General features: G+C 42.3%; 2 protein-coding genes across 2 annotated transcripts; both read left to right on the forward strand.

Annotated features, from left to right (window-relative positions):
- The first annotated feature begins 6026 nt into the window (after positions 1–6026).
- Positions 6027–8577, forward strand: LOC118394867 (transcription cofactor HES-6-like). The gene is made up of 4 exons (XM_035788478.2): positions 6027–6313; positions 6450–6545; positions 6660–6738; positions 7505–8577. The coding sequence occupies exons 1-4, from the start codon at positions 6254–6256 to the stop codon at positions 7900–7902; spliced, it is 633 nt and encodes a 210-aa protein (XP_035644371.1). The 5' UTR covers positions 6027–6253; the 3' UTR covers positions 7903–8577.
- A 2970-nt stretch (positions 8578–11547) lies between these two features.
- On the forward strand, positions 11548–13203 carry LOC118392292 (transcription cofactor HES-6-like). Its single transcript, XM_035784167.1, has 4 exons — positions 11548–11834; positions 11941–12027; positions 12134–12209; positions 12356–13203. Exons 1-4 carry the CDS (start codon positions 11751–11753, stop codon positions 12805–12807), a joined length of 699 nt encoding a protein of 232 aa, XP_035640060.1. The 5' UTR covers positions 11548–11750; the 3' UTR covers positions 12808–13203.
- Positions 13204–13695: the final 492 nt, after the last annotated feature.

Consider the following 13695-nt stretch of genomic DNA (forward strand, 5'->3'; position numbering starts at 1 on the left):
TTAGGCTGTGAATTGGAGTGCGGACCAAAGGCTCAAAGTGATTTCAAGCACCGATTGAAAATGCCTTTAAAACATATGCGACCAACAAGAAAATGTCCATAAAGTAGCTAGCCTACATTTGTTACAAACGTAGGCAAATATGCCAAGGTTAGGCTAGCCTATCAATTAAGACCAATTAGTAGACTACATTATAACTGGTTAAGCCCATTATTATTCCGGTAAAATAAGGGCTGTCTGTAAAACCATATTTAGCTAGTCTAAAGTTGCAACATATAATTGAATACTGCTACTGAAGCAGGTTTAGGCCGAGACACCGGCTGCACCAAATCTTCAGATTGGGCTGGAAATATTGAAACAATTGGGCTAATTCACTTGATCAATAGGTTTCAGTGCAAATGCGATAGCCTACTGCCCACACAACGTTCTTTTCACTTGGACATTCCATAATAGTTCATTGTTAGGCCTATGGAAAACAAGTGTAATCGCCAATTGTTGCATATTGGATCAAATGTGGCTTGATCATGTTGGGAAAAACAAGATCCTAATACCCCTGCCATCATTCCATCACCATGCTTAAAAAGTTGAATAACTACTGCCATCAACACTATAAAGGGGTTGCCGCGAATTTGAAAGTCACTACAGGCGCCATAGTGGCAAGAAGCCTTCATATTGCAATACATATTCTGTAATCTAAATACAGTATCAACCCAGGCACTGTGTAATGACACAGTACAATACCGTAGAATTGACTTTATTATACTTCTTTTAAAAAAAGGACATGCTACCTCAATCTTAATTCATTAATTAACGGATGGATGGATGGACGAATGAAATTGATGGAGGGGATTTGGGGTTTGTAAGTCACAGTATTTTACTGTAATCACATGGGATTGGTACAAGCAGGTCAGCTGTGAGGTACACCATATCAATGAATATTTGCTGTTTCACTTCCAAGAGGCCTTAACAACGGCATCCAAACTGTAAGTGACTACAGGGCAAGACAGACTAAAAGGACATGGCAAAATGCTCAACCAGATTTAAGGCTTGCTGCCACTCCAATCTGTCCCCTATACATTTTAAAATTATGGTGCACTATTAGCGCATACTTGTTAAATTGTTAGGCCTACAGCACTCTTACCAACAATAGCCTCTTATAAGACATGCCTCAAAATATGTTAATGAGCCAGCCTATCATGCACCCACTAGGGCCAAAGGCTTTTGGCACACCAAACATTCTGTATATCATGTGGCATGGAATTACATTAGCTATCATTTACATTTACATTTAACATTTAAGTCATTTAGCAGACGCTCTTATCCAGAGCGACTTACAAATTGGTGCATTCACCTTATGACATCCAGTGGAAAAGCCACCTCACAATAGTGCATCTAAATCTTTTAAGGGGGGTGAGAAGGATTACTTTATCCTATCCTAGGTATTCCTTAAAGAGGTGGGGTTTCAGGTGTCTCCGGACTACCTCATGAAGCTGGTTGAGGGAATGCCAAGAGTCTGCAAAGCTGTCATCAAGGCAAAGGGTGGCTACTTTGAAGAATCTAAAATCTAAAAATATATATTTTGATTTGTTTAACACTTTTTTGGTTACTGTTTACACTTAAATGCTGATACGAGGTTATGCAATTCTCACGATTCTATATGCATTGTGATTTTGTGATTTGATTTTCCAAACATATGGCTCACTATATGTCTGCTGCAGAGAGACAAGAGAGCATGAGAAAAGGAGTTACAAGCTAAGCTATAGGATGAAAAATACCTGAGTTTTGGCGCAGATACAGCCGACTAGCACAATCTAACGTTACTTACAATAGCAAAAAAAGTTTATATAAGTCAAATATCGGTATAATATCATCCCAAAATAATATTGAGATATTAGCCACTGTGGCCCCTCATAAAGAGTTCAGATTTTTTGTGACCCCACCCATCAAAGTTGCCCATCCTTGACCAAATTGATTCCTCTTGCTTTTTTCTATCTGTGGAAAACAGGACAACAACCAGCTGTCCTTGTGTTTCCTGCCAATGCATTATCATACACCTTCTGCTGACATGGTATTTACACTGTGTGTGTATTAAGAGACATGAGAGGAAGCCATTTTCTTCCGTATCCTGACTCGCTCTTTAACCTACTACTATCGAAATACAACAATTATTTCCCCACCTACAACATTTTCAAAAGGTTGGAGAAATGTCCTCTGGTCTGATGAAACAAAAATAGAACTGTTTGGCTATAATGACCATCGTTATGTTTGGAGGAAAATGGGGGAGGCTTGCAAACCGAAGAACACCATCCCAACCATGAAGCACGGGGGTGGCAGCATCATGTTGTGGGGATGCTTTGCTGCAGGAGGGACTGGTGCACTTCACAAAATAGATGGCATCATGAGGAGGAAAATGATGTGGATATATTGAAGCAACATCTCAAGACATCAGTCAGGAAGTTAAAGCTTACAGCTGTAATCGCTGTAATCGCAGCAAAAGGTGGCGTTACAAAGTATTAACTTAAGGGGGCTGAATAATTTTGCACACCCAATTTTTCAGTTTTTGATTTGTTAAAAATTTTTGAAATATCCAATAAATGTCGTTCCACTTCATGATTGTGTCCCACTTGTTGTTGATTCTTCACAAAAAATACAGTTTTATATCTTTATGTTTGAAGCCTGAAATGTGGCAAAAGGTCGCAAAGTTCAAGGGGGCTGCATACATTCGCAAGGCACTGTAAATAAAAGCTTAAATAAATCATTCTCTCTACTATTATTCTGACATTTCACAATATTAAAATAAAGTGGTGATCCTAACTGACATAAGACAGGGATTTTTTACTAGAATTAAATGTCAGGAATTGTGAAAAACTGAGTTGAAATGTATTTGGCTAAGGTGTATGTAAACTTCCGACTTCAATTATTTTCTTCCAATTTGGCCAATATTACATTTCCAATTTCTTCCAATTTGGCCAATATTAAAGGCTTATTAAAAAAAAGATACATGTTGATGTGGTAGTGCATGTCCCTCTATATGCATTTCCAATGCGCATTTCAAATCTGATGTTGCAAGTGTGAATTGCCTTATATATATATATATATATATATATATATATATATATATATATATATATGCCTCTAGATCCGGAATAAGTAACCTAAAAAAGAGGATGTAGACGGGCACACTGGCCCAACAGGAATGATTGTGTTCCTCATAATTAGCAGCCAAAACGAGCGCCGTTTAGGGCGTCTGGGAATGGGAACTATTGTGGCATTGTCATTCTCAAGCGAATTCTGATCACGGGGACGCGTGACCAGATGGTAATAGAGAGAACGGCAGGAAAGGGCGCAAGCACCTCTTTAGAAATTGGCCTTTTAATTCGGGCTCTCTGATATTCTCTCTGCTGTTGCCTCAATTATTTTGATCGACGAGTTGATTTTTGGCCCTTCTCTGCCACCAACCCATAACAAGATGGAACTTTCTATAAGTCCCCATTATAGTGCCTGCACAAAAATGTAACAAATTGGCACTCCAACCTTGAATAGACAATTGGATCAATTGGGTAGGCCTATATAAAAATGTGATCCACGAAAATGTGTTTGCCTTGTGACACTATAGATACAGTCCTGTGAACGTAACAAGTTTTTCTGTCGGTGGTCGCTACTTTCTGGAAAAGGACGCATGCGCCGCGACCGTGGGGTATTTATGTGTGACCCTCTGAAGAAGGTTTCCGAGTGACGAGAGACAAGCGGCTGCCTGCACGTGGGTCGCGTGACCATATGTCCCATTGGGCTTTGAATTGTCAAATGTCTCCCCAAAAGTCACCCAAGTTTTCTGGAGTTTCACAAGAGACCCCACCACTGAATTCATCAGCCACACAGCCTCTTCAGAAAGCCACCCATTGTGACTGTATAGGCCTACTGTCTGGATTTATAAGTGGTTTAGAAAGTGAAATCATTCCGGTCCACTAATTCAAAGCCTTGTACACTTGCCTGTCTTCTGTCAGTGCCAACTGCCTACTGAAGGTTCGTTAAGGCTCTAAGGACCACATTCCCTTTAGTCTAAATTAATCTATCAAATACAAAACAACAATATCATCCATAGCTCATGCAAAAATTAGGTTAACTGTTTTGACATGTCATGTATTGTTATTAGGCTACCATTCAGGATTCAGGAAACAAACTGAAATTCAAATGCAATTATTATTTTATTTTTCAATGACTTCTAATAAACTGAAAAGTAGAAGCTATTTATTTTCAAAAGTTGTATTATTTTTTTTATTAAAAATTCAAATTACTTCCTGAATTGACTGTCTTCAATTCGAATTGACCACTTTAGGCTACACTGTTTCATGTTTGCAAATTCAATAATAATAATAATAATAATAATAATAATATATGCCATTTAGCAGACGCTTTTATCCAAAGCGACTTACAGTCATGTGTGCATACATTCTACGTATGGGTGGTCCCGGGAATCGAACCCACTACCCTGGCGTTACAAGCGCCATGCTCTACCAACTGAGCCACAGAAGGACCACATTCAACAAGTGTTATGACCACTAATTTCACAACTAGGCCCATATGCTATTCTCATGCATAACAATGTGATATACAAATATAGCTCATGAATAATCCAAATAAAGTGATCAACGACCACACATAAGCTATTGCTCATACTGACGCTTTATTGTGATGCTGGATGGTCACACACCTGACAGAAAAACAGCTGTCAGGGCGCACCTGCCCTAACTTCCCATTAGTCACTTCCTACTCCGGGGCTCACTGAGAGAGAGCCTTCTCCCAGTCTGGACCGTCCACTTGTCCTTCCACAGGGTTAGTACTCTCTTCATGGTGATTAGGTTCGGCTGAATACCGCCCATTTTTCGGTGGGGTTTCCCACGTTCTAGCGTTCGCCCGGCAGTCGTGTGGCTCAAGTCAAACACAGAGCCGCCGCCGTGAATCCCTTAGCCTAAGGCCGGCTCGCGGGAGGGACATTTGTCGGTGTGGTCACTCTGACATCTGCTCTCCCTAACTCGGAGTTTAAAAAAATGACAACATATGTTTAGCTTACAGTTTTCAAACCCTTCCTCTGTCTGGCTCAGGCTAATCAAAGTTGTAAGTATAATATATATATATATTTCATTAATAATAAATCATGATCAATATCCGACAGGATGTCCAGGTCATTTATCCTTGTTGATATTAGACAACCCAAAGAGCATCGGAATTCATGTGGAATTAGGCCTAACTACACTCATCCATATCCCGCACCTGCAGAACCAGTAGGTTACAAAGAAATTCAGAACATGAAACAAGCACTTTCAATCGATGTATTGAATTTTAATCAATTCATTCGATTGAAATCTGACCAACTTTAGAAAATCCGTTGAGGAGCCTAGACCTACTAAATTGCTGAACGAGGGCAGAGTTGAAAATAGTTTGATATAATCGTCATTAACTTTGAATGCAATTGCTATAGGCTTTTCAGTCATGAACATATACAATATCCCTTGCCATTGCGCGAACATCATTTAGGGTACATCTCAGGAAAAGCATATAGGCTACATTCAATTAAAAATATTGACTTTTCGTTATAGGCTTTTGGCTTAATTTTTCAGAGCAATTAGTTTCGGCTTACTCTTGACTCAGGATTTAGTCACTAAAGTTTCTCATCATCAACACTTCCCTGACCACTTGCCAGTATCGACAACGATACAGACTGATAACAATGACCACAGGGCGTTGTGGGTATTTTTTCTATGTGAGACTTAAGCGGATAGGTTTCGCCTTTTCTCGGGTAAGCCTAACGCTGTCCCATTTCATTGGCATGAGTAGTCAAGGGGTCCCTGGTGTAACCACGGAATTTACTCACTCTTGTTCGGCACTGCGAATGAAAATCCTGAGGGGACCCGCACGCTTTGCGTCACGAGAAAGAGAGAGAGTCAGAGAGAGCGAGGGGGATAGAGGGGATGGGGGGGTAGGGTGGACATCTGTCTCATGTATTTTTTTTCCAGGGCGGGTAGCTCGGCTATTGAAAAGAGGCAGTGACCTGTCATCCCTGACTGATGGGAGCGGGCGCTGGGAGCGACCCCGTGTGTGGGAAAATACCTCGGCCAAAGAGCTCGAGCATTCAAATGCTAATTCTGCCCTATAAATAAGAGCGGTGCGTGGTGCGGAGGGCCTTACAGACCCTAGACTCAGCCGGGAGAGGAGAGCTATACTCTAACTACACAACTATACGGAGCGTAAAGGATAGATGACAGCTAGCACCATGGCTCACAACGTGGGGAAACAATCGAGTACCAAGGAGAGAAAGGTATTGCCTTTGTTCTCGCGGATATATATAAACCTAATCAACAGGTGTATTTTATCGGATATGCTCACACTTAATGATTGTCTGGTCCAATTTGTGACTGTCTGGTCGCCATTAACCCATTGCTTTCCATCTCTAGCTGCGGAAGCCGATAATTGAGAGGAAAAGACGCGAGAGGATTAATAACTGCTTGGATCAACTGAAAGAAACCGTGGTCGGGGCGTTCAGTCTTGATGTGGGTAGGCCTATATACACTGTATTTTAATTGTTATAAATGCTCAATTATATGGAGTGTGAAAGACACAGTGTAAGTTATTCGTTGACCCGAACTTTCCATTTCCCCAAACAGCAATCGAAAGTTGAAAAGGCGGACATTCTAGAGATGACAGTGAAACACCTGCAGAATGTTCAGACTCATAGATTCAGTGGTAAGTGTCCGATCAAGTGGCTTGACTGAAGAAGCACGCAAGTGCCAGGAGAGTTTTCAAAGTTGTGCCTGCATGTAATACTCTATGTAAGCAGCTGGGGCCGTGTCAGCACGTTGGAATGTTAGACACATTTAATGGAGACTGGTGGGAATATTTTCATCAGTGATTGAATAACAGTCAATAAGAACAATAAGAATAATCATGTAAGTATTAGTACTCAATTTGCTTTATTATTTAATTTAGTTTTGATCCATATTCTTTCTTGGTTTAAACTTTAAACAATTGATTCGTCAAGTGTTCTTAATATTGGTCCAGGGCACTCGTTTTGTGTTTGTCGCAGCACTACACACCTGATTCCACACCTGTAGTGCTGCGACAAACACAAAACATGTGCACCCCTTTGAGTGCTCAGGAACAGGATTAAACACTGCAATGCATTATGCAAGTGGCGCAGCGGTCTAAGGCACTGCAAGAGGCGTCACTATAGTCCCTGGTTCGAATCAAGGCTGTATCACATCCGGCCGTGATTGGGAGTCCCATAAGGTGGCGCACATTTGGTCCACCGTTGTCCAGGTTTGGCCAGGGTAGGCTTCATTGTAAATAAGAGTTTGTTCTTAACTGACTTAACAAGTTAAATAAATAAAAACATCGATATAATAATTACTAATTTATTTTGGGCAATAGGCCAGTCTGGATGCAATACATCCTGCCACCAACAGATGACGCTATGACCCATGTTTGACCCAGTGTCTCCTCCCATCCACAGCAGAGCCCAACTTAGACCTAGATGCACAGCAGAAGTACAGCACAGGCTACATCCAGTGCATGCAGGAGGTCCACAACATGCTGCTCAGCTGCGAGTGGATGGATAAAGCTCTTGGCTCCCGCCTGCTCAACCACCTGCTCAAATCCCTGCCCCGCTCCAGTGAAGAGCGCCTCTCTCAGGCCAACCCCAACCTCAGGCCTGACACCCACCCACCCAGCCAGGGACATGGAGCCCCCACTACACCCCTCAGAGGGGACCACAGGTCTGGTAGGCAGGGACAGAGGGAGGGGCCCCTGTCCCACATGGTGGGGCCCCAGGACAGCCCCCTGCTCCTGCTCGGGAGCCCCCAGCACCTCAGCCCCCACCTGGGCATGCTGGAGATGTGGAGGCCCTGGTAAACTGTACTGGCGTGCTGGATCTTTACGTTAGACCCTCCTCTGTTATGTATCTTATAGATATGCTACTCAGAAGACATAGTGTTCGATTGTGGGGCGGTTGTGTTCCTGATCTGGGTGTGCTATATATACAGACCTTTCAGTACTTCCTCTCCAAAGTCTATTTTCCGTAGCCTGCATTGTAGAAGGCGCTTATTCATATTTTTTTTATATTTATTGTATTAACGTCTTTATTTATTAAATAAGAAAAACATTTAGCTTCTTAGCTCTAGTCGCAAATAGCTTTTGTTCTGCTCCCTTCTTTGTCTATATTATTAACCAATATTAATACAAATGTCTATGCAATTTCTGCAGTTATCTATTTTCTTTATGTGAACACACACACACACTTTCTCCCTCTTATATATAGAGGGCTGTTTTGATCCTATCAACATCATGATATTAATCCATGTTTAAAAATATATGAATGATGCTGAGGCCTACTGCTACTACATATTATAGTACATTTCTAAATGGTTAAAAATGATTAGGCTTATAACATTCATTGTATTTCATTTATTAGACTCTTGTTTGCAGTGTGAATGAATATGAGCAACTGGATTTAGTAATATTAAATTCATTATCTGGTCCAGTTGGACAGGCCATAAATGTACAGGTAACTGTCAAAATAAAAGAAACCCCTGAGTAAACGAGTGTTTGGTTAATCACTGGTAATATTTGTGTAGGGCCTACTGGTAGTAGTAGAAGGTAACACGTTCATAATTATTTTCAACTACAGTATTGGCAAACCATTATTTGTTTACAATAGTGAATCATTTTTTTTCTCCGACAAATGAATGTTATTCATAAGCCTGCTGGGTGCATTTTAAAGAAATTATTGAATTCGAACATTTAAAACATTTCTGTAGTACATGGTCCCTCTATAATAATTGGCCACAGAGCTAATGAAGCCACCGTGTGGCGGCAGAGAGGGGAGAAAAGAGAAGAGATGGAGAAGTGCGCCCGATCCCTCTGCGGTTTCTCGAACTAAAGTGGGCCGAGACAGCTGCTCTCTCCCCAGTCCAGACCATTTAGAGGAGAGCTGGAGCGGAGCGTGGGGGTGGCGAGGTGCCAAACCCCTCCACTTCAAAGCCTCTGGACACGGCCTTCATTTAGGTTGTGTATTTGTTATTGGTGCCTAATTGCTGTAGCAAAAACCTTGTGTGTAAAACTCACTCGTAATGGTATCATGTTGTTTATCTGGTGACAGGACACATTTTCGTGCTTGTTTAGATAGACACAAATGCGCTATTGCATGTCATTTGCATGTCAATACGCTGTACATATGTACACATGCAAGGACGCCAAATGGTTAAACACCTAAAAAAAAACTCAGACAGTGAAATGGGGATAATGGATAAGAGTCCATTTCTAGACATAACATATGCTGCGTTTACACAGGCAGCCCCATTCTGATATTTTTTACACTAATTGGTCTTTTGACCAACCAAATCAGCTCTTTTGCCAATAATTGTGCAAAAGATCAGAATGGGGCTGCCTGTGTGAACACAACCATAATAACCCAATTGTTATTGAACAAAAACCTGAAGCTATTTTGGAGGTATAACTGTAAGTGATGAGCAAATACAAACATGCATGATTTTTAAAGAGTATAATTTAAAACTAAGTCGGGTCTATTTAGCAGGTTTAGGGAACCTATTTGTTCTGTGCGTTTTAAAGGGAATGTGGCATCTGAGAGTGCAGTTGAATCCAAATCACCAAAGGGAGAGAACAAATGAGGCGCAGGCTAACACCTGTCGCTTTCTTTGGGGAAGGACCCTTAATTCCCAGGCTGATTCAGTTTAGGCCCAGGGGCCTCTGCCAGCAGCTGCCAACTGAGGCATCGCGTTACATCCCAGAGCCCGCGCTGGGGAAATCTTCAGAGCCCTGAACAGGGACATACAAAAAAATGGGACTGGGTAGGGCAACAAAATATTAGAAGATAAAAAAATGACTCAGTCTTGAGATAATCAGATGTCAGGATTTGAAATAAACAAATATATTACAAAATACTCCACATCCAAAGGAATGTCTCTCTAAAATGTTTTTTTTCCTACCCATGGTATCTGCATAATATCTATCTGTGTTCTGCCATAAATAGTTCTATTGGCCTACCTGGTGAAATACATTGGACACATTGGAGCTTTGATAACCCAATGAATAATGAATGGTGTCAAGTTCTGACCTTAGTTATTTTGTTATTATGTCTTTAGTATGTTCAGGGCGTGAGTTGGGTGGGTTGTCTATGTTAGTTTTTCTATGATTTGCTATTTCTGTGTTTGGCCTGGTATGGTTCTCAATCAGAGGCAGCTGTCAATCGTTGTCCCTGATTGAGAACCATATTTAGGGAGCCTGTTTTCTATTGTGTTTTGTGGGTGATTGTTTTCTGTTGTGTGTCTGCACCAGCCAGAACCGTTTTCTGTTGTGTGTCTGCACCAGCCAGAACTGTTTTCTGTTGTGTGTCTGCACCAGACAGAACTGTTTTCTGTTGTGTGTCTGCACCAGCCAGAACTGTTTTCTGTTGTGTGTCTGCACCAGCCAGAACTGTTTTCTGTTGTGTGTCTGCACCAGCCAGAACTGTTTTCTGTTGTGTGTCTGCACCAGCCAGAACTGTTTTCTGTTGTGTGTCTGCACCAGCCAGAACTGTTTTCTGTTGTGTGTCTGCACCAGCCAGAACTGTTTTCTGTTGTGTGTCTGCACCAGCCAGAACTGTTTTCTGCTGTGTGTCTGCACCAGCCAGAACTGTTTTCTGTTGTGTGTCTGCACCAGCCAGAACTGTTTCCTGTTGTGTGTCTGCACCAGCCAGAACTGTTTCCTGTTGTGTGTCTGCACCAGCCAGAACTGTTTCCTGTTGTGTGTCTGCACCAGCCAGAACTGTTTCCTGTTGTGTGTCTGCACCAGCCAGAACTGTTTCCTGTTGTGTGCCTGCACCAGCTAGAACTGTTTTCTGCTGTGTGTCTGCACCAGCCAGAACTGTTTCCTGTTGTGTGTCTGCACCAGCCAGAACTGTTTCCTGTTGTGTGTCTGCACCAGCCAGAACTGTTTCCTGTTGTGTGTCTGCACCAGCCAGAACTGTTTTCTGTTGTGTGTCTGCACCAGCCAGAACTGTTTTCGGTCGTTTCTCTTCATTATTTCCGTGTTCATTGGAATAAATATGGACATATACCACGCTGCACCTTGGTCCTCACCTTCTTCCACCAACAAAGGCTGTTACAAATGGATATATAATTTGTGATAGCAGCCTCTGTCCCATCCTATTCCTTTTCACAGAATATAGCCTATACTGTACAGTTATGGAAGACACAAACAGATGGTACAAAAGACGTGTTATTAACATGCTATGTACTTTTAAGGTACTTTTGTATTTTTTCCACAATTGTCATTATTAAACTTTAGCCTAAATGAATAGCCTTCGGTTGAACAACAAAAAACACTGACGCCGAATACGCAACCCAATATATGAACTATTGTGACCACTACTGATCCTCACCGCTCAGCTAGGGCTGGCCGAAGACAAAGGAAAGGGCTCTGATTGGCTCTCACGGTGTGTACACTGTTGTCCGCTGGCTAGTGCAGACAAACCACACATTCATATGCAAATGAGTCCTTATAAATAGCCACATCAGCTCTTTAGCGCCAGCAGTACGTTTATCAACGATTGTACAATAATCACAGGGCGTCTCGCCTGTCGTGTTTAGATTTTCTCTGACCGGGTCCGTTTGCCAGCTGCTCTCTTTCACGGATCGGGAAAATAGCAGTGGAATACAAACAGGGATCTCAGACTGACTGCACTGCTCGGGCTCAAAACCAACATGGCCCCCTCGGCTCTGCACATCAAGAACGGATTAGGCATGGATGAGGATGACTACTACGGGCTTAATAAAGGGGATAGAACGGTACCGGACATCTGTGGTTGTAGCGTCGCTGATCCCATTCTATAGAGTAGCCCACACTAGTAATGCAGTTACAAGGTACTAACTGGCCTATGTGTCATTGTTACAGGCTAGAAAACCTTTGGTGGAGAAGAAGAGGCGTGCTCGTATCAATGAGAGTTTGCAGGAGCTCCGGACCTTGCTCGCTGACACCGACGTGAGTTTGTCGCACCTCCCCTGCTGTAGACTCACCTGGCGCACCTGTCATACAATAGAAGCGAATGTAATCTAATATGTTTCACTTTGTCTCCCCTCGGTTTCAGTCAAAGGTGGAGAACGCAGAGGTACTGGAGATGACGGTGAAAAAAGTGGAGCATATTCTCAAGGATCGTCCCCAAGGTAATCTGTGAGCAATGGCATACACTATCGACCCTTCCATCCCCTCATTAAATTGCATTTAGGCATAGATCAGGTGCTGCTTATCATAACGCCCAAAGTGGGAGTGCAATTGAATCTAAGTAGGCCTAATTTCCTTTCTTCCTCAGAGACTGACATCATGAACCGGGAGGCCAGCGAGAGGTTTGCAGCAGGCTACATCCAGTGCATGCATGAGGTCCATATGTTTGTGTCCAATTGTCCCGGGATAGACGCGACGGTGGCGGCCGAGCTACTGAACCACCTGCTGGAGTGTATGCCCTTGAACGAGGATCACTCCCAGGACATGGTTATGGATATAATGTCGGACACTTCCAGCAACAACGGCAGCACTTGGCAAGCCGGCGAGGCAGTGTGCGCGGCACTTACCTCACCCGGATGCAGGAGTATATCCAGCGGCTCTTCCTCGGCCCTCTCTCCCGTCGCCTCCACCACCTCCAGTGAGGACCTGTGCGAGACAGACAGCGAGCACAACCAGGGCGCTACCGACGCACTGGGTAACCAACAGGCCCAGAACATGCCCACTATCAGCTACTGCAAGTCCATGTGGAGGCCCTGGTAGTGGCCCGTTCTGGTCAACTGTCCGCCTTTGGGATTTAATAGAAACGTTTGGAGTCTACCTGGCCCCAGGTTGTGACATCATCTGTTACATACCTGGAAAGCGCGTGTCGCTGGAAATTCAATTCCTATTTTGCGCAATTGGGAACTGCTCATGTTTGTTTTTGTAAATATCTTAATATGTAAAGAGGATTTGCATAAGAAAAAGCTATTGTGATGCCTTGGATAGGCTATAAAAAATGTTTCCAGTTAAGATTCGTACAGAAAAAAGGCCCTTGTTTACTCGCCCTGTAACATTTAAACACGTATATTTCCCCAACCACTTGACGCTGTAACAATGTGTAGAATGTTTTGTCCTTAAAATGTCAATGTGATTAATAAAATAATTTAATGAAAATGAGTCTTCATATGTAAAATGAGATTGTTTACACCATCTTAAAGAATGGTTAAAAAGTAAACTAATTAAAAGGCATTTCAAGCTGAATGACATGACGTCTGTTTGCATAACATTTTAAATGATTGGCAGAGTACCTAATATCACAAGACAATTGGAATCGCCCAATTGACAAACAAATCAATTAAGAGTAACTGCAGCCTGAAACAAACTAACACTTCAGGCATCTTACTGGCCAGGTAATTAACCAATTGCCAAAAAGACATTGAAACAAAACGATAGGCCTATGAAAGGCCAGCGCCATGCTCCCATAATCAAAATCCATTTCTTGAGGCATTTAATCATTCAGTATTTTTAAAGCACCTGGAAACAGAGTCCACAAATCATGTAGAAGTCAATATTGAAAGACACATTTGTGAATTGAATATTAGCGCTAAAGCAATTAGCCTACTTGGTCTTTTGACCATGAAAACGCACTCGGCTTCGCTGCATATAGAC

This window comes from Oncorhynchus keta, chromosome 1, assembly GCF_023373465.1.
Source record: "Oncorhynchus keta strain PuntledgeMale-10-30-2019 chromosome 1, Oket_V2, whole genome shotgun sequence".
Classification (NCBI taxonomy): Eukaryota; Metazoa; Chordata; class Actinopteri; order Salmoniformes; family Salmonidae; genus Oncorhynchus; species Oncorhynchus keta.

Bases quoted from the DNA above. Each gene is read 5' to 3' on its own strand.
- LOC118394867 (XM_035788478.2), top strand. From the start codon at position 6,254: ATGACAGCTAGCACCATGGCTCACAACGTGGGGAAACAATCGAGTACC. The intron at 6,314-6,449 runs GTATTGCCTTTG...TTCCATCTCTAG, and splicing joins CGAGTACCAAGGAGAGAAAG to CTGCGGAAGCCGATAATTGA. The intron at 6,739-7,504 runs GTAAGTGTCCGA...TCCCATCCACAG, and splicing joins TCAGACTCATAGATTCAGTG to CAGAGCCCAACTTAGACCTA.
- LOC118392292 (XM_035784167.1), top strand. From the start codon at position 11,751: ATGGCCCCCTCGGCTCTGCACATCAAGAACGGATTAGGCATGGATGAG. The intron at 11,835-11,940 runs GTACCGGACATC...TCATTGTTACAG, and splicing joins TTAATAAAGGGGATAGAACG to GCTAGAAAACCTTTGGTGGA. The intron at 12,210-12,355 runs GTAATCTGTGAG...TTTCTTCCTCAG, and splicing joins TCTCAAGGATCGTCCCCAAG to AGACTGACATCATGAACCGG.